The 23582-nt window shown below is 41.5% G+C and overlaps 1 protein-coding gene across 1 annotated transcript in view; it reads right to left on the reverse strand.

Moving 5' to 3' along the window:
* The window catches only part of GALNTL6 (polypeptide N-acetylgalactosaminyltransferase like 6), a 152609-nt gene extending 131476 nt beyond the window's left edge, over positions 1-21133 (reverse strand). The window contains exons 1-3 of the mRNA XM_032593063.1: positions 21010-21133; positions 20569-20754; positions 16265-16448 (exon numbers count right to left, since the gene is read on the reverse strand). Of these exons, the coding sequence (XP_032448954.1) occupies positions 16265-16448; positions 20569-20754; positions 21010-21133 (494 nt within the window). The remainder of the gene's footprint in view (positions 1-16264; positions 16449-20568; positions 20755-21009) is intronic.
* Between the last annotated feature and the right edge of the window lie 2449 nt (positions 21134-23582).

Here is a 23582-nt window from a genome sequence, read left to right on the forward strand (position 1 = left end):
GAAAGATGACCTCATACTGAAGTAATAGATGAGTGGCACAGGCTGGGTTCTTCACGGAACATTTGGGGTTTCATCAGCCAGAGTTTAGGTGGTTATTTGGTAGGTGTGGGAATGAAGAAGTAGGATGTGGGAGGGGAATAAGGAGGAGGAAGTACTTCCTTAACATCCCAGCTAAGGCTGATCTTATCCTGTCTCCTTGAAGGTATGGTTTCAATTTATTTTATTTTATTTTTTAAGTTTATTTATTTTGAGAGCGAGAGAAAGAGCAGGGGAGGGACAGAGAGAAAGGGAGAGAGAGATTCCCAAGCAGGCTCTGTGCTGTCACCGTAAAGCCTGATGCTGGCTTTGATCCCACGAACCTTGAGATCATGACCCGAGCTGAAATCAAGAGTCAGATGCTTAACTGACTGAGCCACACAGGCACCCCATGTAATAAGGTATTGTTTCCATGGAAACAAGGCCCAAAGTTCCACTCTAACCAACAGAACTGATAGGATGGAAGTATGTCAGGGAGGGGTACTTGTCCAATCCTGGGCCTGAGTTATGCACTGACTGAGGAAGCCAGCTTCCTGTGGACTGGCCCAAGGTTAGTTCTGCTCAGCAAATGTAGACTCTTGGGAGAGGCATTTTTGAACCTGTATAGTTACACTTCTTTGCAGCTTAGAGAATGATGGCAATTTAAGCTTTATCACAGATACAGACCTTTAAATCAGAGTTTGTTACTGGTAGAGATAGTAAAAAACGTCAAACTAGAAAGCCCTTTAGAGTCTCAAAAGCATTAGGATGGTCCAACTTAAAATATTTTAGCCAGCTAGCGATAGAGGAAATGCACATTGGTGGAACTTCACTCTATGTCTGTTGAAAATCCCAGTTTCATCTTGTTGAAGACCTGGAAGTAATTAACTTCCCACAATTCCCACTTTGTTCTTTGAAACATCTGATTTTGTATTACAGGTAAATAGGCATCTGAGAGCTGCACTGCTGTGGTGGAGTGGTGTCAGACAGATCTAGATGCACATCTCACTGCTGCCACTTAAGTAAGTGGTGAACTTGAGCAAGTTACTCAACTTCCATGAGCCGCCATTTTCTCCTCAGTTAAGTGCAGATAAGTTTTAGCGAAAAGATCATTGTGAGGACTAAAGTCAACAAAAGCTAAACATCAGGGCGCCTGGGTGGCTCACTTGGTTAAGCATCGACTGTTGATTTCGGCTCAGGTCGCGATCTCATGGTTTGTGAGATGGAGCCCCATGTTGGGCTCTGCGCTGGCAGCTCAGAGTCAGCTTGGGATTCTCTCTCTCTGCCTCTTCCCCACTTGTATTCTCTTTCCCTCGAAATAAATAAATAAACCTTAAAAAAGCTAAATGTCTAAGGCATTAACTGGCTCAACAAATGACAAAAGGCATTTTTGTAAAGGTGATATGTAATTTTTTAAATCTTTGCTTGGGTTTTTCTCGTGGGTTCTAAGGTTGGGGAGATGGGGTATATTAACATTTCCTCTGATAGGTATATACTCACTCACAGGTGAAAAGTTTTTTGAAAGACAACCTCATCTCACTTTAGACTTTTTTTGTGCTCAGAATTGCACCTCAGTGCAATGGCTATAGGACTGCAGCAACCATCAAGGTCAATACTGTCGTGTTTTATCGAGCAGGTCCAAAGAAGTAATTTTCCAAGAATACAAATTAAGGGAGTGACCAACCTGGGGTCTGGCCATGCTTAAAGCCTGTGATGGCTCCCCTTGGCCCTTCACGACTGACCAGAGCCCTCCCCTCCTGTTTCCCATCCGTTTCTCCCTAGTGCTTTTTGCACAGTGTCATTTCCCAAGAAGTCCTTTGTTCTCCTTGCTTTCCAGAACTCTCTCTCACCACCTTCCTCTCTGGGTGCTGATCTTTCAAGGTGCCTCCCAGAGCTTTACTCACTCAGATTTTCTTGGCCAAGGATTTACTTGGATTTACTTGGATTAACTCCAAGTAGTTTGCACAAGTACCCACTTTAGGATGAATCATCATGTTGGTAGGTGTTTATGTCTCTGTCTTCATCAGCAGTCAGAGAGCAGAGACAAGGCATCTATTTTCTCTTACCATGCTGGAGTTCTAGATCAAAGTGTACTAACTGCACCCCCTGGGGCTTGCATAACCTCTTGTTATTCACAAGACAAATCAATGAACTCAAGCCTTTTGATTCCCAATCCTGTTTTCCACCTTTCCTGCCAGCTATTTATCTCTGGGATCTATCTTTTCTCTGTCCTCCTGTTCTTTCAGGAGAGCTCTGTGAGAGGAGATAATCAGAAAGATTTTGCCACTCTATTAACTCACCTGTAAATAATGCCACAGTGTGGCTATCTGACGATTTTACAATCCAGATTTATTACGTCTTTTTTCAACTTGGGACACTTTGAACATTGGCCTGGAGGTTATTTGTCTTCATTTGCAGGGTGCATTACTTAAGAGTCAAAACCTCCTTCGCAAAGCCCAGGATTTTGACCTTTTCTCAATGCTGTCTCTTAAAACAATTTACCTTTCTTTCCAGGAGGTGGCAGTACAACACAAACAATAACCTGTGCCAACTGCACTTTTGTTTATTTTAGGCTCCTGTTAGCATTACAGCAACAGGAGTCTCATTCTGGGTTAGATTTCTACAATAATTCCAAATTGAAAAGATAGGGTGTTTCTAAAGATTTGATCTATGGGTCGTCTTTTTGCCGTCAATCATTCTGATACATTTTCTCAGGTAGGAAAATTCAGCCATGGTTATATAAGAATCCCATTGTATTTTGCACTTGAAAATATCAACCAAAAGAGGATCTTCAGATAAAATTCTCTTTTCACTATTTTAGTATATGTATTAGCCTTAATGCATTTTTTTGTCGCTATATTTAATTCACTGTATTGTTAGTTAAGGTGAAATTATCTGGGCTCTTGATGCTACCTCAATTGAGAAAATTTATTTGAATGTGTGTAAGAGCTAGACATACATATATTTACTGGAGCAAGTGTCTTTCAAAGAGTTATTTCAGCCCCACAAAGTTAATTTCTTAGACTCAGCACAGTTTACAGAATTGGTTTCTTTAATTTAGTTTCTCAGATTTTGATTAGATATCCATAACTTCTAGGGAATTTCTTAAATAAAACTGGAAGAAAATATTCATCAGACCAAGATGAATTCTATGTCAGAGAAGCCAGGGGATAGTTTTCAGGGTGTGCCTGATTAAAATTTTGGTTCTCAAGAAGCAAAGGCTAAAAGTGTGTAAGCAAGTGAAAGGATGTATCTATTACTATTCTCTGAAAAGACAAGCTAGCAATTACTCAGTTATGTTTACTAGATAGTCACAATTTATTCGTTTGTGTATAAAAATTCACTTAAATGTCATTCTAGAGGCAAGAAAAATCTCCCTAGTGAGGACCCCAGCCCCTGCTTCTCCATTTACTGTCTAATAAATATTTTAACTTCTTTTGCCATTGTGCTGGCTAAAAAGTAGACAGCAGAGCTGTCTTGAGTTGCAGTGAGGTCCCCAGAGATGGGTGGAGGACAGATGTGGCACAGGGTATCCTTGCAACTATGGACTTTCTACTTGTTTCTTTACCCAACAAATACTCATTTAGCACCTACTATCAGCAGGCACTGTGTGAGGTGGTAAGGACACAGCCAGCCAGACAGGTGGACGTGCCCGTTGCTGACCTTCTTGTGGACTGAGCCCTGTTTCTCTCCCTCTCCCCACCAGTTCTCTGCTTCTCCAACGCATTCAGATGGATGGTGAATATCTTGCATTCAGCTCTCTTATTTTGTAACTTTTCTCCCCTAGGCTTCGTCTAATATGTTTGGAGAGGAAAACGTTGTGAGGACACATAGGAGAACACCATGTGAAGATGGAGGGTTGGCCTGATGCATCTGTAAGCCAAGGAATGCAGGAGCCTACCAGAAACTAGAAGAGGGGCCTGGGCCAACGTGAGGCAGCTTATTAGCATGACTGGGTAGTATGATGTGGTTAGTTAGACTGGGGTCATGAGATTGGGACTTTCAGGTCCCCATAACCTGCACATGTGTAGAGGACAGCCAGATGTTCTTGCATGTCTGGGAAATGGGACAAGTGGTACGTAGATGAGAATTGAAATCTAGAGGCCCGGATAGAATATACACAATGTAGGAAAGGGACTCATCTCTGAGGTTTGGGGCCAAACAGACCAAAACTAGGGATTAGTTAGAGCATGCAACTGGGTCTCCAGGACTAGTACTTAGCAAGAACTTGGAACTTAGATAAAGCTGAGTCAAAGGGAGGGTAGCCATTTCATGCCAAAAGACAAGACAGAGACGTGACAGTGATGTGACAGTTGTGGACACCATAGGAAGGTTGCTAGTGAGGACAAAAGCCTCTTTTTAAATTTTTTTTTATGTTTATTTATTTCTGGGACAGAGAGAGACAGAGCATGAACGGGGGAGGGGCAGAGAGAGAGGGAGACACAGAATCGGAAACAGACTCCAGGCTCTGAGCCATCAGCCCAGAGCCTGACGCGGGGCTCGAACTCCCGGACCGCGAGATCGTGACCTGGCTGAAGTCGGACGCTCAACCGACTGCGCCACCCAGGCGCCCCCAAAAGCCTCTTTTTAAAGATCTCCTACATTCAATCTGAATCCGGCAGAAGCTAGCAAAATAGGATAAAACTTTAGATATCCCCTACCATGAATCTCCCTAGTACCAAGATGCAGTCCCAGAGGAGAGGTGAGGAGAAGAAATTTTGAGCTGAGCAATTTGGAAAGGAAAACAGTCCTGATAGGGAATTTGATTTTTGAATGGACTGTGTCTGAATTGAGAACTGACTGGGCACTCACCTGTAATAGACCAAGTTCTGGATCAGAAGGCATCATCTTGGTGAGATCAAGGGCTCACTGCTATCTAGCGACCTCAGACCCAGGAAAGACAGTCGATGCTCTGATCAACTTTGGATGTCCCCCTCCCTCCCCATGGGAAGAGCCACCGTTGGGGCTAAGACATGCACCCCTGCACACCTCTTATAAATCACGTACTGGAGTTTGCATTATTCCCCATGCAAATGGTTCTGAGCCTGCTTCTAAGGCTTGTGACATCCTCTTTTTTGATTCCCTTTTTTGGCCTAGAGTTTATACCTTAAGCTGAGGGGTGCCCAAAGGATGGTTATTTTTGTGGATGGAATAGGACATGTGGGCTTCAACCTGTACGTGCCCACAGGCTGTCAAAGTGCAGGTGGAACAAGAAAAAGAGGTTAGCCACGGGTCGCTGTATTGCTGTACACAGCCACAGCAACCTGTAGAACTTCTGGGAGGAATTCTACATGCACACCTGGCCCTCCAGATTGATTTGTGGGTATGTTTATCAAGGTAGTAGGATAGAACAAAATTCAGTAGTGTGCTAGTTTGATTTATAACTTCTAAATGTTTAGACAGAAGCCAGCTGGGCCTTCATTTGCACTCTTGCCCTGGGCCCTGCATGCATCAGGAGCAAACCTGCTCGCTCTCATGAAAGCAGGGGTCCGCAGCTCCGTTAGGTTCAGTTACAGGGATGAAGGTTACACATTCGTGCATTTGGGTTGTGACTGTGTGTTTGAAATCTGTTCTATATGCCAGAATTATTGTCCATACGGTGATGTCTATTAGTGTAAAACGTTCAAATTTAATTCTTGGAGCAGTGTTAAACATATGAAAAAGAGTTGGCACATCCGTTTTCTTCTCTAGCTTCTAAACTTGTGGAGTTGGAGAGGAACAGGATGTATATTGCCTGCTCCCACATTGGCCTTACCGAAGTGCGGACCCCAGTTCTCTCTTGCTGGTCACACACAGCCTTGCCCCAGTTTGCCTTGGGTTACATGTCATTCAGGCCTGCTTCCTCTTTTCTGGCTAATGATGTAATTCTTTTTTTTTTTTTTTTTTTGTCTCATTTATACTTCTAACTGACCCTTCTTTACTCAATTTCTTCCTTCGTGTACCACTTCTGGAAACTCGGGATAAGTTTTCTTTGCAGTCTAGTGCAGCCTGGAGAGCTCTCTGGCCTTATGAATCTTCTGCTCTCCTGCTCTGGCTCAGCTGATTCCATAAGCAGGATCTAGGCCAAGTTCTCTCTTTCTCTTCCTTTCTAGGTCCTACTGATGGAAGAACAAGCCAAAGTGTGGGAGGAAGAAATTGAAACAACAGACAGCTGGGTGTTGCTATAGAATTTCGTAACTGGAAGGTGTCTCCTGGTCACTTTTGGGTCAGAAACTGTAGCTTGGAGACTCTAGGTCACCGCTGCCCAGCCAGAATGAGGCTTTCCGTCCTGAACAGATGGCCTGGGACTTAGCCTCTCCAGTGAGTTATGCCATATAATCTCCCTTTCTCAAAAGTTCATTTTTTTCCCAATTTCTGCTGGCTATCTGAGAAACAAGAAGGGACATTCTCTTCTCCTTAACATATTTCCAGATGGATCTACCCAAGAACTGTTAGACCAAAAAACCCAACAGGTCTTATCCCTGCCGTTTGGCATTCTGACCATTGCTTGATTATTTCTTTGAAGGGAGGAACGATAGTCTTGACTAAAACCAGTGCCTCTCTGAGTGTGGCCTTGCTGCAGGTGCTGCCCCCGGACAACAAATAGAAAACTGGAACAGCAAACAACAAAGACCAATTACTTCAGTTAGAGGTAAGCTAATGAAAGTATATCACTTTTCTAATATTACTCGTCTCTATACTCACGGGGAATGTATGCATTGCTATTTTTCATTTTCGTTTTATTTCTTTTTATTTTTGCTTTACGTTAGAAGATTGAGATAGGAATTGCCTCGTTTCTGAATCTTTTCCGTTGTATATACGACTCATTCTGAGCACACGCTCACTGCCATGGACTGAATGTTTGCGTCCCCTCCCCCTGAATTCATATGAAACCCATCCCCAATGTGATGCCATTTACAAGTAAGGCCTTTGGGAAGTGATTAGATCATGAGGATGAAGCCCTGAGGAAAGGGATTAGTGCGCTTATGAAACAGGCACCAGAGAGCTCCCTTGCCCCTCCTCTGGGTGGGGACACAGCAAGAAGACAGCTGTCTGTGAACCTGGAAGTGGGGTCTCACCACCACCAAATCTGCTAGTGCCTTGGTCTTGAACTTCCTAGTCTCTAGAACTGTGAGATTGGACTTCCTAGTCTCTAGAGCTGTGAGAATTAAATTTCTCTTGTTTATAAACCACCCAAAGTATGTTATTTTGTTTAAAATTTTTTTTAATGTTTATTTATTTTTGAGACAGAGAGAGACAGAGCATGAACGGGGGAGGGGCAGAGAGAGAGGGAGACACAGAATCGGAAGCAGGCTCCAGGCTCTGAGCCATCAGCCCAGAGCCTGACGCGGGGCTCGAACTCTCGGACCGCGAGATCGTGACCTGAGCTGAAGTCGGACACTTAACCTACTGAGCCACACAGGCGCCCCATGTTATTTTGTTATAGAAACCTGATCAGACTGAGATGTTCACCTCCTGTCCCACGTGATCTGGAACAGAGTACCCACCCAAGAAGACGTCCGCAGAGAGTCAAAGCTAGGCTTTGTCTCTTTTTTGCTACTGTGATCCATAGGTATCCACTTTCTTTGAAAAATAATTTGAAGTGATCTTAACAAACAAAATTTATATATATGTAAACTGGAAAACTGGATATAGCCTCCAGTTTTCATCATTTCTTTTTTCGTTTTTGTTTTTGTTTTGTTTTGTTTTTGAGACAGACTGTGTGTGCACCTCTACGCAAGAGCAGGGGAGGGGTAGAGAGAGAGAGAATCTTAAGCAGGCTCCATGCCCATTGCGGAGCTTGATGCAGGGCTTGATCTCAATGTGAGATCATGGCCTGAGCTGAAATCAAGAGTCCGAGGCTTAAATGACTGAGCCATCCAGGCACCCCTATCATTTCTTTCAATGTAAGCCTTCAGGGCTTCCTCTGAATACCACACGTAAGGGCTCATTTTCTTACCTAGACTTTCAGATCTGTACACGTTGTCCAGGCTTGTTATGCTTATCTACTCTCCAGTTCTAAGACTATAATCTTCACCAAGTCTACTGACTCCTCCAGTCCTGAGCTCCAGCATGGCCTTTTGAGCATCTCCTCACAGGGCACTGCTTCCATCAGGCCCTAGTTATTGCCTAGAATCTAGAGAGCCTGGGGTTTTTATAGCATCTTAGTGTTAGTTAGAAATAGAATTGAAAGATCAATGACATTACTTTAAATTTTTTTTAATGTTTATTTATTTATTTTTTTGAGAGAGAGAGAGACAGAACACGAGTGGGGGAGGGGCAGAGAGAGAGAGAGAGAGAGAGAGAGGGAGACACAGAATCCAGGCTCTGAGCTGTCAGCACAGAGCCCCACGCGGGGCTTGAACCCACAAGCCATGAGATCATGACCTGAGCTCAAGTCGGACACTTAACCGACTGAGCCACCCAGGCGCCCCTATGACATTACTTTATTGAGAGCTTGTCTCTTTGTTAAAGATGTTGCTGTCTTCTGGACTGTGGTTTTAAAAATGACGCTGTCATTTACAGTATAAATTATTCCAGGAAGGCCTTCTGCTACCAGATAGCTTTTCCTAAACATTTCTTTACCAACTCTCTTTTTTTCTACGTGCAGAACAAATGCCTCCTGAAGTTTGGTTTCGACCAGAAATTATTTATTTTTCTTTATTTTCTGCCACTCCCCTATCAGAATTTCTATTGTATTCAGATAAGTCTCTATGGGGAAGCCCTACAAATATTGTGACTTAGCAAGTACTGTGCCATGGGATTTGCTCCGCTGGTATCCTTTTCTGAAAAAGTGTCACTCACCTCTTCTTCAACTACACTCAGCCTTGTCAGACCATTTGTTCTCCTGAACTTAATATTTATTCCATCAATTCAACAAATATTTATTGAGTGCCCACTGTGGACAGGGACTAGGTGATGCAGTGCTGAATAAGTTGAATAAGATAGTCCTCCCTGCCCTCGTGGAGTTTCCATTCTAGTATCAATATTAGCAATAATTAGAGGGGGAAAAGGAGTGGTGGCCTGGATGAGGGAAGCAAAGAAGAAACCAGAGCTAGAGCAGGTATTTTGTTTATTTTTATTTTTAAATAATTTTTTAAAAGTTTATTTATTTATTTGAGAGAGAGAAAGCACAAGTGGGGGAAGGGCAGAGAGAGGGGAGAGAGAGAGAAAGAATTTCAAGCAGGCTTTGCATGGTCAGTGTCAAGCCCAACATGGGGCTCGAGCTCATCAACAGTGAGATCATGACCTGAGCTGAAGTTGGGTGCTCAACTGACTGAGCCACCCAGGTGTCCCTGGAATAGGTATTTTAACTGGAAAGCCTCAAGTAAGAAAACAAAGCTGACTGTGTGGGGGCCATGGGTCTGTATTCCTGTCCTCCAGGAGAGAAGGGGAGAGTCAGGTGATGGCAGAGAGTTCTGTTAAGTTCTGCCACATTCTGGTGTGATGTTGTCATGGCTAGAGTAAACATTGCTGAAACTTGGGTACTAGGAAAGGGACTGTGACAATACTTTCACAGATTCCTGGAGGTTTTCTCCTCAGATAAATGCTAGTAGAACTTTGGTAAAAGAAGGCTGAGGGCCCACCAATAGGAGATCTGGACAGAATATGATTATGTCACAGAGCACAGAACCCCTAACATAATCTAGATAAGAAGTAAATGTAGGTGGAATCAACTCACATCTTGGTGGGGATGGGGGGAGAAGGACACTGAAAACAGTCATCACACATGAGACAGAAAAAATGGTCTCAGGACACCTATTTGGAAGCATAGCAAAATAGTTAATGGTTGAAGGCATAGGTAAATAGACAAGAAAAAGTCATCAACCCATTGTGAGTTCCACAATTCTTTGATACATAGGAAGCCATTGCTGTGTCTTAAGTGGTTTGTTTGATAACCAGTAAACCAGGTTTATTGATAACCATTGGATGGCACTGGAGGTTTAGACGTCATTGGCTGATTCTGCCCAGGAGTGCTGGAGATGAAAATTCATTCTCAAGTCTGGCTATGAAGGGGCTGACTAGTCTGACAGTAACGAAGCAAGGCCAGGAATCAGAGTTGGAGGTCCAAGGTTCAAGAGGAGATGTTACCATAGAAAAAGAATGGGAGCTGGTTAGAACAAAAGTCATGGTAAGGTTTGGGTGGAGAAGAGCATGGTGTTCCACAGGGACATGGTCTTGAGGGACTGGTATACAGGGATAAAAATCCATTTCAGAATAGAGGACGAGGTTTCAACTCCTTTCTAAATAGTATAACCCACCAGGTCTCCTGTGATTCAAAGATGTTTCCTGGTAGTGGTGGCAGAAACAAAAGTTTCAAAAGTCCAAACTCATGGTCAGAAACCAGAAAAAGGGCATCTAGAAGCCAGAGCCACCTCAGAAACCCTAAGAGCTGGAGAGCAGGGCAAAGGAAAGAAGAGCAGGGCCGTACCAGTAGAGTAACGGCAGTGACTGTTAATTCAGGAATTAATTTGCTGGATGCTGAAAAAAGAAGCAAATAAGAGCGAACATCTTCCTGAGGTAAAGATCATTCCCACTGGAGAGGGAGGAGAGAAAGTCATTCTCTGGTGAGCAGATCTGACAAGGGAGAGGTATTCTCATGATCCTTTGGTGAGAATGGTTTATCAGATCGTGATTCCCCCAGAGACCCAGGACTATGGTGCCCAAAGAGCCCAGAGAAGCAGCTATGGGGAAGGGTCTTTATTAGAGGGGAGGGATGAGTAATTAACAAGCTTGCTACTGAACATCTCTATTATGTTACAGCATTTTACTTCACTTAAAAAAAAATCTTCAGTGGGGTTTCATTCTGGGCTTTTGAGGAAGATTGATTTTATTCAATGTTTTAATTAGTTTTTAAGACCCTTGAGCTATTTCTGCTCCTTTATTCTCACCCTCTGTTTAAGACACCATTTAGGAATTTGACAGTATTTTTCCCTAAACATTTTGTCCTTTTGCAGTTGTCAAATATTGAATTAGATCTTGTTATAAACAGACCAGAAGCTGGCATTGTTGACATTTCCCTTCATTAGGAAGAAACTGAAAGCTGACATTTTCAACCTATCCGCTCTGGTTTGGTCTGCCGATAAGAACACAGTACAGGGAATGAGGCAATCTGTTTCCTTTTTTGCTCTCATTAAAGGCTCACTATGAGATGTTAATTGATAAAACTATTTTACTTAATGGGTGCCTAAGTTTCTCTTCAAAGGAGAGGAAAAGTATTGATTAACTCTAGGATTTAAAGTCTGAATGAATGAAAGAAAGCATTGCTTTGAATCCCAAGAGACTGATTAAACCTAACATTTGAAATCTGAATGAATGAATGAAGATGCTGATTGAAGTCCTGATGTGACTATTATTAGTTAGTTAATATTTTTTTCATTCTCTCTTTATTTGCAAAATTGGAAAAATAACAATAGCTCTTTTTTCCTGTGCCAAGGATTATTACAAGGGGTCAATCAGGTAATGTAGTGAAGTGTTTTACATAGCGTTGAAATGCTAGATAAATGTTAGGTTTTGTATTACATATTCCATAGACTTAATGAGATAGGTTATTTGGTTAGATTGGTTGGCTTCTGGAATAATGTGAAGTTCAGGCGAGATTTGTGGTTGAGGTTCCAGAAAGCTAAAGTCCTATTTCACTCTCCTGGAACTCATCACTAGACTCAACTGATGAATGTATTTTGCAACCTAATCCCCTCAAAAGTTTGAGGTGACAACTTTAAAACCTCAGTATAGAGAATTCTCTGGTTGCAAGTTGAGGCTTAAGGCAGCTAATACTATGGTAGTGTGTATGCATCAGTTTGATTTTTTGAGGAAAAGAGGAAAAGTTTGGAAGCAATTACTTAGAGATCACAGCAATATTCTTAACTTAGCTTGAGAAGTAGAGTATGAAAAAAAATTCTCCCACCCTGCCAAACCAATGGTCCAGGGTTAAAGGTGGCCCCATCGGGACAGGACAGAAAACAAGGCAAGATGAGCAATACCTGATTCAACTCAAGAGGTGAAAGTGGAGAAGACCTTTACTTTAAAGCAAATTTTCTTTCTTTACATCCTACAGTAAATTCATGGTTTGCCCAGTCTCATTTTCCATGGGGAGTCAGTTTTATTCCTTACTAATTCTGATTAAATTCAGAGTGACCAGTATTTGGTCAAAACCCACGTGGAAAAAGTTTTGAGTAAAAGAGAGTATCTTTACTTTCAAATTCTGAGTAAGCCGAGGTGCAGCTGAATCCCCAGCGGAATTTACCCAAGTGGGATGTTAAAATTTTAAATGTCAATTAATGCAATCAGTAAGATCTGAGAAAAGCTAGTTGCTTATTCCAGGCATCAAGTAACTTTATTCTCAATGTGTTCTCTTTTTCACATTAATAAAGAAAGCTTTTGTGCCCACCAAGGAGAAAGAACCCCCCTTCCTCCTGGCTGGTCAGCCCAAGCCTGGATCCATGGACTTCTGAGGTCCGGCTAGGTATCAGCTGCACTCACACCCCTCAAAGGGCATTGCTGTTCATGCTCTGGCATATTTCTAAGCTAGATAACAGGCCTAGATGAGGAGCCACTGAATTCAAACTGATGTGTCTGTGGACATAGGGGTTTCTGAGAGAATAAATGAGCATCTGTAGCCTGTAAAGTTAGCCACCACCATACCCAGTGCAGATCCTTTTTTTTTTTTTTTTTAATTTTGGAAATTAGTGGCATATATGGGTGGTAAAGGGTGCCTAGGTGGCTCAATTGGTTAAAGCATCTGACTTCAGCTCAGGTCATGATCGCACAGTACATGAGTCATGAGTTCAAGCCCTGAGTCAGGCTCTCTGTGCTCAGGGCAGAGCCTGCTTCTTCAATTCATTAATAATTACTGCTCGTGCCCCACTAATTTCACAGGATTTGCGGATTAATGTTTATTTATTTTGGCGGGGGGGCAAGGGGCAGAGAGAGAGGAGACACAGAATCCAAAGCAGGCTGTCTGCACAAAGCCTGATGCAGGGTTAGAACTCAGTAACTGTGAGATCATGACCAGAGCCAAAGATGGACACTCAACGGACTCAGCCACCCAGGTCCCCCAGGATTTGCAAATTAAAAAAAGAACACTATTGTAGTCAATAGTTAGTTGCTAAAAACTCAAATAATGCAATAAATGTAAGAATGGAGGTCTTGCCACTTAGGACATTTGATAGACTTGTTATGGAAAGATAAAGTTTGCATATATATTGTATGAAGAGTCCTGGGGTGTGCAATGCATTTACATATTCCTCTTCAGTTCCTTTCTTCTTGTTTTGTAGCCTCCTCTCCCCGCCTTCCACAGAAAATCACACAGCCCTTATAGGAGCCACTCGAAATACAAAAGTCCATGAGAGAGATATTTAGATAGATTGCATTCACTCTGTGTATCTTAAAGCTTTACATCTAGAGAAGCAAATTTTAGCCTAAAGCATGTTTTTCTGTTTATGAGCACATTCAGGTGACTGCAGAGATAATGGAATTGCTGATACACTGCTCATAGCTGTTTGGGTAACTGTTCTTTTATTATCAGGAAGGCAAATGCAATTTTTAAGATCAAAGTGGACATCTCTTGGAAGCCACATTTATTACAAAAGGCTAAAGTGTCCACATTCCTAGGAATCAAAGGGACTCAAAAGCCAGAAAAGCAGTAGTATTCAAGAGACAAAAGCAATTTTTGATGGACAGGAACCACCAAAGTAGGTGACAGGAGCAAGAGGTAATTTAATTCTAAAAGTTACCAATTCTGCACGATCTGGGGTTAAGCAAGGTGCCTGATGTGGTGACATCCACAGCCAGGGTCTGCCTGTCGATAATTTTGACTGCCACTGCAGGGACTGAGAAAGTACTTTCATACTTTTCACCATTGGAGATTCCCTTGATAGCATTTTGAACCAATTTCTGCCAAGAACAGGAGCCCCACTCAGCTATTGCAGCGGAAGTAAAGTTGGAAGCTATCATACCGAGTCACAATAGAGTATTTAGAAAACCATCATGGGTGAATTCTAGCCCTGAAAACATGGCAGCCTCAGATGGTAGCAATCAGACTGTGGCTATTCTCCTGTCACCTGACATCTAATGGCAGTTTCACTGTATTTAGGGTCCTTTTGTATCCTCCCCCAACCTCCAACCTGGCTTTGAATCCCCCCATAAGCCCCCTTGCCAAGGCTTTCAGATGGTTAACTTCAGGGATGTCTGACAAACATCTCTCCAGTTGGACCCATTTCTAATGCTTACTGGAAACTCCTTCACTTGTATCACTAAAGACCTCTTCTAATAGTTTTTAATTTTTTTTAATGTTTATTTATTTTTGAGATGGGGGAGACAGAGTGCGAGTGGAGGAGGGGCAGAGAGAGAGGGAGACACAGAATCCGAAACAGGCTCCAGGCTCTGAACTGTCAGCACAAAGCCCGATGCGGGGCTCCAACTCACGGACCGCGAGATCATGACCGGAGCCAAAGTTGGATGCTTAACCAACTGAACCGCCCAGGCGCCCCTAATAGCTTTGAATATCCTTGAAATCTTGGTCAAAGCATTTGGAAGAATAACGACAGGACTTCATTATTTCTTCTCAAAAACTCTCCAGCAATTTCAGAGTAGGAAAAGGCCAACAGAAATTCTGGATACTTGGGGCACCTGGGTGGCTCAGTTGGATAAGCGTCCGACTTCGGCTCAGGTCATGATCTCACGGTTCATGAGTTCAAGCCCCGCATCGGGCTCTGTGCTGACAGCTCAAAGTCTGGAGCCTGCTTCACATTCTGTGTCTTCCTCTCTCTCTGTCCCTCCCCCACTCACACTCTGTCTCTCTCTCTCAATAAATAAACATTAAAAAAATTAAAAGAAAAGAAATTGTGGATACTTAATAAGTGGGCTTCATATTACAAAAGAAATTTATCTCTCCCTTTTTATCAGGTTAACGTCTTCTGAAATCCCCTTAACTTTTCCTGAGAGTTTATCTTTCTAGAGACTAGAATTGGAAGAAGCATTTTCTTGATGTTTATCACATATTTATTGTAGTTGAAAGGGTAAGTGTTACAGAAGTGTTTTTTATATTTGGGAGCTTCTCTACTGCACGCTTTTACTGCTCATATTATTAATGAAAAGACAATATTGATTTTAATGCATCTTTTTTCTATTCTTAAGAGAGAGCCCAGTGGGGTAGGGGCAGAGAGGAGGCAGGGATGGGAGTGGGGGAGAGGATTTGAAGTGGGATCTGCACTTACAGTACCAAACCTCATGAACTCATGGGCTCAAACTCATGAACTGTGAGATCATGACCTGAGCTGAAGTCGGATGCTCGACTGACTGAGCCACCCAGGCGCCCCTGATTTTAACGCATTTTAAACACAATCTTAGAATGTAAGCAAAGCCTCAATCACAGACGTTTTTCTTGTCCTAAGAAAAGTATATAATAGTTTTAAACTTATAAAAATTTGAATGTGATCAAAGGGTACAGTATGAGGAGTAAATAATAAATAATAGTATGCCTTGGGAAATCTCTGGGGTAACTTTTGGAAAAACTTCACCATTTACCATTAATGGTCCTGAGAGTTTGTCAAACTAAGCTATGTATATTTTTTTTCTTTTTCTTGACATGCACAATTTTCATATTCACACTGAGAAAAAGAACGATTTACCTTTGTAGAGACCAATTGGTTATTAGCTATATTGGTTATATAATAATGGTTAAGATAGACAATTCTTACCTCTATAGAACTTAAATTAATAGCAGGGTTATCAAAGATTATTTACTCTGGATGTATCATTTTGATTGAATTCCCCAAGTTTAAGTTATGGGAGCACCTACTCAGAAGCACCACCTTCCCTCATAAGTCCCAACAGGGGTGTAAACAGAGGCTTAAATACTCTTTTGTATTTTATATCATTTTCCAATAAAAGTAAAGTAAAATAGTCAATTTAAATGATTCTTAGGGGACAAAGAATAGAGAGAGCTGAAAATAAGAAGAGAACATCTAGGAGAATATCTACAAGGCAAATATGCGTTGTCAGTGACCTCTGCGTTTTCCTGATTCTCACATCTGCACACTTTCTCTCACGCTTAGCAAAGTTTGACAAGGGGGTGATCCATGTAATCAGTGCAGCTTGTAATTTTCTACAACTTGCAGGTCTGACTTTTCTCCAAGGTAGGGATATTGTTGCCACCTGTTTTCACCCATTTTATTAGAGATAATTGTCCTCATGGGTCCCCAGTTGACACGCCTGAAATGAGTCACCTGCCCTCTCTCCCTTGGCCCCTCCCTCAGCTGCTACTCACTCAAAAGGGTCGCTGGGATCTGCCCTCTGGAGCTCTGGAGGAATGGGGATTCTTTTGTAGTACATTTCCCAGTCGAAGGCGCCTCGCATGGCATCCCCAGCTTGTGCCTCATACCCAAAGTGATTGTGGTCAATGACATCGATCATGGGGCACACGATGGTTTTGTGGTTTAGTGCAATTTGGTCTGAAAAATGAAAGCACAAAATAGGAAATGACATGCCTGCCTAGGTCATCTATCATTTTTCAGCAAAGAGAAGCCTTACAGATCTTTCCTAATGCAGGGATGATGCTTGAAGCCCGGTTTCTGTCATTGTTAGAGCACTCTGTGAAATCTGTTTGAAGGCTAGGCTTAACGTGATGGGACAGTGATTAGGTAAAATTAGTGTTGTTGTATTTTCCTTTAAGAAAGTTATGTCCCAGAGAGACTTGCAGAAGTCCATTTAGCTCTACCTCTGTCACATTTTTGCTCTGACCTGTCCCCAATCTGTCATTTTATAGTGCATCCAACATATGTAGAGTATAAACAGTACTTGTGTTCCTTCAAGCATACAGCTGAGCCTGCTGAGAAAATATTGTCCTTCTTTCTGGAGGCTTCAAAATGTAAATATTTAACTTCATGTTTTTTCTTGTTTGTTTTTTCATTTTTAGCATCTCGTCTTATAATGGCCACCACGGCTGTTCCCCCTGCCCCCCTTAAATGCTGACAAATCATACACAGAATTCTTCACTCTCAGGCTTGCCAGAGATTTTGCCAAGTTCTATTTTGCTATTGTCCTTTGATACAGACTCTGTTTATCTAAGCTATACATGTTTATCTTTTCTCATTATATCCAAAAATATATTAGCTGGCCTGATAACTACTGTTTCTGTTCCTGCTACTATTAAATTCTTGAGCAACTACTAAGTGATTTATACTCTTGCTATTTCTAATCCTCCTGACAACCCTGTAAGGTGGCTGCCATTATCATTCTCGATTGACATATGAGGATACGAGCTCAGAGAAGTTAAATAACTTGTCAAAGGTCACCCATCTTTTGAGAGCAAAACCCAGGATGCAACCCCTGCTTGCCAGTCCAGTCCTAAAACCTGTGGTCTGTCCCACTTCTCCATGGTGCTTCTTATGTAGCAGAAAGGTACTATCTTTTTAGTTCCAGCTCCCTCCTTTTCCATATAGATATTGTTATTGTGAGACACTAACAGCATAGGGAATTGGCATTTACATACTTTGGCTCACCTAGAATAGCTAACTGTGGGGTACAGTTGACTACTGAAGGACACAGGTTTGAGTAGTGTGGCTCCACTTATAAACAGATATTTTTCAACACAGTACAGTGCTGTAAATGTACTTTCTTCTCCTTATGATTTTCTTATTGACATTTTATTCCCTAGCTTACTTTATTGTAAGAGTACTGTCTATAATACATATAACACATAAACTATGTGTCAGTTGACTGTTTATGTTATTGGTAAGGCTTCTGGTCAACAGTTAGCTACTGGTCGTTAAGTTTTTGGGGAGTCAAAAGTTACACATGAATTTTCAACTGCACAGGGTGTTGGCATCACTAACCCCTGTGTTGTTTGAGGGCCAACTGTATTTTCTTCTCAAGAATATGCACTCAATCAATATTTATTATAACAAACAAAATGTCTGACAGAACTTTTAAGTATGAACATCTGCTTTCTGGTTATGTGATGTGGCATGTGGAATAAAATACATTTAAATATCTTAAAAAACATATCTTTTAGAAATAATGGTTATTTCAGTATTATTATTTTGAGGACCCTAATAGGCAGGGTGGGACAACCACAGAATCTGGGGGAAGATCTCCCCTCCAGATCTACATCCTTCCTTCCTTCCTTCCTTCCTTCCTTCCTTCCTTCCTTCCTTCCTTCCTGCCTCTACACCCCCCCTTCCTATTCAACAACTATTTATTGAGTAGAAACCATTTACATGTCACTTTTCTAGGTTCTGGGAATATAACAGTGAATAACAATCACAAAAATCTCTGTCGTTAGGAATGGAGCAAAGGCAATCAATATACATACTAAATATCTAAATTAGATAGTATGTTTGAAGGTGATAAATGTGGTAGAAAGAAGATAAAACAGGCTAGGGGAATATGGAATGCTGGTATGTGGCAAGGTAAATAGCATGGCCCTAGGAGGCTCTCAGGAGCCTGGAGGTCAACTTAACATTATTCCTGCTAATTAGTAGAGAGACCCTCAGCACTATTTCAAGTCATTCTTCACCAAGCGCCCTGTAAGCATCCATCTTCACCTAGGTAAGTCTTGTAATGGGTTTTAATCTTTATCTAAATGGTGTTTCCCCATAGATGTCTTTGACAGAGGAGACCAATGTTGCTGTGTCCAACCTATTTCTTCTATCACCTCTGCAGGTATTTTAGTATTAAGGTCTCAGTGATTTTCTTCAATCAAATTCAGAATCAGGTTGATTTACAAGTTTCTTGACCAACAAGGAGTCCCAAGGTGACCCAAAGAGAATGAGTCTGTTAAATTAACTGTCAACTTTCCCTTCAAATTTCCTTTCAGCTCTTATCCAGCTGTTCTAGCTTAGGGTGAAAGCAGCATGACTAATTTTTCATCTAAGGCTTGTGCCTACATTTCAATTTCCAGAGATCAAACAAACAGACTCTTAATGGGAAATTGAAATTCAGGTATAATCCCAAAGTGAAAAATGAACCAAGAAACTGTGTGGCTCCGCCTGTTTTTTTCATTTTGGATGATGTGTCAAGACACTGATAGAGGAAAATAAAAAAAGATAGTGATCCTGAGCTTGAATCATTTCTTATCCATCAGGCCTACAGGAAATGAAATGCTTTAATGAGAAAAAGTGGGTTTCTCTCTACTTTCTCTCTCCTTTTTTTTTTTTTCCTGTTAGATTCATATGAACAATCAGAGGCTTGATAATTGGCATTTAGGAATTGCTTTGGTTCATAAATAAATTAGGTCTTTTGCTGACTTCCTTGAGTATTCAGCACCATACAGGTCAAATTCAGTTTGCAGGAATCTCACTGCTGCTGCTGAAACTCTAAATTGCTATGTCCTTGGACAAGGTACTTTTAATTAAAAGCTCAGAGGAGTCTCTGGCCATAGGAGCACTGAAACATTCCTGTTGATCACCATGGCTGGGCAGTCATCTGTGTAGGTGTGTGTGGATCGGGTGATGTGGTGGGGTGTTAGTTGCTGGTCATTTCCTGTTTTAAATCCTACACACTTTCAATTGATTCCCCTCCCCCCTTCCACATTTTTTACTAATGGAGCTTTGCTGCTTCTAGCTGAAATCCTACACAGTAGTCAATAGCAAATCATTCTTTCTGAGGCAGCTATTGTAAAGCAGTTTTTACTGGCTTTAGCTCCAAGGCCAGGGATATATTTACAATAAAAGTTGATTTAGTGAAAAATCTGGAAGAATAGGAAGGACCACAGTAGGCGCACACCAAGAACTTTTTAGAAACTCATTTTTTTTTTTCAGGTTGGCAATTTATCCCTTATCTACTACTGGACTTTATATCTGACTTCGTTGTGAAATAAAAAACAAAATAGTCGGGCTCGAACTGAGCCCCATTCATAGCTTGAATGACTCTTAGTTCGTTCATGTTTCTAATAGTTCAAGTGCGATGTGACAGAGAGGCTTCTCTCCCTACTCTGAGCCATGTGGTGAGCATTTGAGATGTATCATCTGGATAGTAGTTCTGAGTGTTTGAGAAGGTCCTGTGTAAACTCGGGGGATTATATATTTAGGGCTCTAGGCCAGTGCCAGAAGTTTAAATGAGAACTGGCATTATAAATCCTAGAAAATGTCAGGGCACTTACTCTTGAACTGTATTCTCGGGCGGAATAATTTTCTTTCCTCAGTTCTTAACAGTTCTATAATAATTGTTAAACTGTGTGTGTGCGTATGTGTGTGTGTTTATTTTAATCTTGCTGTAGTTGGAGGTAGTGTTTTTGAATACTTTTTCTTTCAGTGCTTACTCTGTGACAATAACTACACTAAAGCAGAACATCTAAACTAAACAAACCTCTAAACTTTTTTGAACCTTAAGTGAGATTGCAGTTGGTGTTATCTAAAATGTCCATTTTCATGCAGTTTTCTGGTTACTTCTTGGTCCTCAGCAGTGGTTAAAGTAGAATTCAAGGCTCTCACTGTAAAATATTGTAGAAGGGAACCCTAGACTTTGTTAATTGCAAACTAAGTAGAAGCAAATCACACACTCCCTCTGAAGGAGGTCAATTCCCCAGGCCTTGCTGGTCCCCAGAAGGCCACTGTCAGTATGTGTACTCACTAAGGAGAGGGGGCAGCCAGTTCACATTGACCTCGCAGTGGGAGTCCAGGAACGTTAAGACTTCTCCTCTTGCCATAGATGCCCCCAAGAGTCGGGTCCGGATGAGCCCTTCCCTTTTCTTGGTGCGAACGATCCTTACTTTGGAGAATCGGGCCATATATTCTTCTAATTTATCCTTCAAGTGTTCTAGAAAGGAAGCAGAGGATGCAAAGAAAGAACACAAAACATTAAGTGCAACAGAATTACTCATGGGTGTTTATGCATTAAGCGTATGTGAATGGTGAATCCAAGCTTACATCCATTTTTCTTCTCTCTTCATCTCAAGGGGAGATATTAATAAGATTTTATGCCTAGAGGTTTTTCTACTTTATATTTTCCATAAAGGTTCATAAACTGCAAATACTGCTCTTTGTTTGAACACCGTAGAAGACACCGACGCACCAGAGCTGTGCCATATGATTACTGTTGGCCAGCTGCCACCATGCTTAATCATGGCCAGCACTGTCCAAGATGGGCATTGGCCCTCTGGTTCCTGCTGTGTAAAGTCAGATGAGGATTCCAGCATATGGGCTCTTTTCAACAAGAGGGCTCTTTCCAGCAAAGCCACGCCTAGTTTCTGTGTTTTGAAAATAATGAATGTAAAACCACAAGAAAAAAATTATATCCTTCAAATCAATAAGAACCAAACAGATTTTTTCCTCCCACTGGGTAATAGCCAACTAGTTAGGAACTTCAGCATCTGGCTTCTGATTTGAAGTGTAAAACTGATTGACTTGCTGTTAAAATTAGATGTGAAGAGGGGAAGGCAGATAGATACTCCATAATCATTTTGAACTGAGCTATTGAAGGTTAGAAAACAAAAAAATTTTTAAATGTGTCTTTGCCTAATTAAAAACAAACTCTGGGAACAAAATCGAATCAGGTAGCTTATTTACAGAGAAAAAACCCCATCTCTTACTGTCTGTGATAAAATGCATCAATATCTTCGATCTTTAATGCCAAATAAGTGTGTTTGGTATTTTTCTGTGGAATATGTACTCATATAATTTATATCTTGTGCTTTTCACTCTCTCATATCTACAACATTAGGAGGGCTTCACTGGAGTTTCTAACAGGTACCGTCTAATGTTCATAGACACAGAATCTTAGTATGCAGTGTGTTCTATAGTTCCACTTTCTTTTTTTAAAAATTTTTTTTTTAACGTTTATTTATTTTTGAGACAGAGAGAGACAAAGCATGAATGGGGGAGGGGCAGAGAGAGAGGGAGACACAGAATCTGAAATAGGCTCCGGGGTCTGAGCCATCAGCCCAGAGCCCCACGCGGGGCTCGAACTCACGGACCGTGAGATCGTGACCTGAGCCGAAGTCGGACGCTTAACCGACTGAGCCACCCAGGCGCCCCTATAGTTTCACTTTCAAACTTTCTCCGCGTGTGTGCAATCAAAGGCAATATTATTAAGTCTCCTCCTATGATCTGTAGCAATAGGAATTCATATAAGGATTTATGATTCCCTTCCCTGTGATTCAATTTAACAGATGTCAGAATTACTCATATTGGAGTTTCTCCATACCTAAGAGTTTATTCTTACTTCTTCTTCTTAATGTAGCGTTTAAAAAAAAAATCTCAATTTCCTTTTTTTCAACTGCCCCATAACTATGTTTTACAAACGGATCAAGTAAAAAAATACTTAGCTTTCTAATTTTTCTTATTCAAGAATACTGGTGGGGTCTTTCCCAAGATTGTTTTAGCACAAAATGGGTTCCCCCTCTATTTTGTTCTTCCTGTAATGAACAGACTACAGAAAGCAAAGATTACAGATTTGGAGTCAGAATGGACCTAAGTGGGAGGTCTGTACCGGTGAAACATATGAACAGGTCATGTAAATTCTCTTAGTGTAAATTTCTTCACCCATAAAATACATGGAATTGGGGGATTTTTTCCTCTTAGAGTGTGGTGAAGGGTCAGGCTTTTGGTTAGACACCGGACAGTGCTCATTCAACAAACATCCCCTAAGTCAGTAATGGGAGACCTCATAAGTCCCATGCACTTAAGAAGAGAAACAGCATTTTTAGCTGGGGAAATGCCTTTGAATGCTAAGCCTGAAAAATGAAAAATAGAGAATTTTTATTTATTGGTGAGATTTTGATAATTCATCATCTTTTATTTATTGAAAATGTATTTTTTTTAAATGTTTTTATTTATTTTTGCAACAGAGAGAGACAGAGCATGAGCAGGGGAGGGTCAGAGAGAGAGGGAGACACCGAATCCGAAGCAGGCTCCGGGCTCTGAGGTGTCAGCACAGAGCCCGACACAAGGCTCGAACTCACAGACTGTGAGATCGTGACCTGAGCCAAAGTCGGATGCCCAACCAATTGAGCCACCCAGGTGCCCCTATTTATTGAAAATTTAAAGAATGAGCGGTTTTGACCAGCAATAAGTGAACACATATAACTTCATAGCAGTATCGCAGTTTCTCAACCAAAAGCCTGGCTCTAAAGTGTCTCTGTCTCTTTAAGATGGGTGTGCTATGCAAAAGCCATAGCTTCTGCCCTTCCTCTCTTTACTGACTCCTCTCCTGCTCTCCTCTGTGCAAGCTGCAAAGAAAGATTCCAATGGACTATACAATACGACGCTGCCTGTGAATAAGACTGGAGCTTACTATTACTATTTTCCTGTTAGGAAAACAAAGTAGAGACCGGCCACCCAGTCATGCAATCAAAGGCAATGAGTAAGTGGAAAGTGATCAATACTAGAGCTCTGTACATGCCAGTCTTGAAAGACTTGCACTCGGTCAGGGTTTCCCCTGTAATAAACGTTTAAGAAGACGCCATATGCAAGGTACCTGGGTGGCTCAGTCAGTTAAGTGTTTGACTCTTGATCTCGGCTCAGGTTATGATCTCATGGTTCGTGAGATCGAGTCCCATGTCAGGCTCTGCACTGGGATTCTCTCTCTCTGTCCCTCTCTATTTGGCACTCTATCTCTCTCAAAATAAATAAATGAACATTAAAAAA

Source organism: Lynx canadensis, chromosome B1 (genome assembly GCF_007474595.2).
Source record: "Lynx canadensis isolate LIC74 chromosome B1, mLynCan4.pri.v2, whole genome shotgun sequence".
NCBI classification, from domain to species: domain Eukaryota; kingdom Metazoa; phylum Chordata; class Mammalia; order Carnivora; family Felidae; genus Lynx; species Lynx canadensis.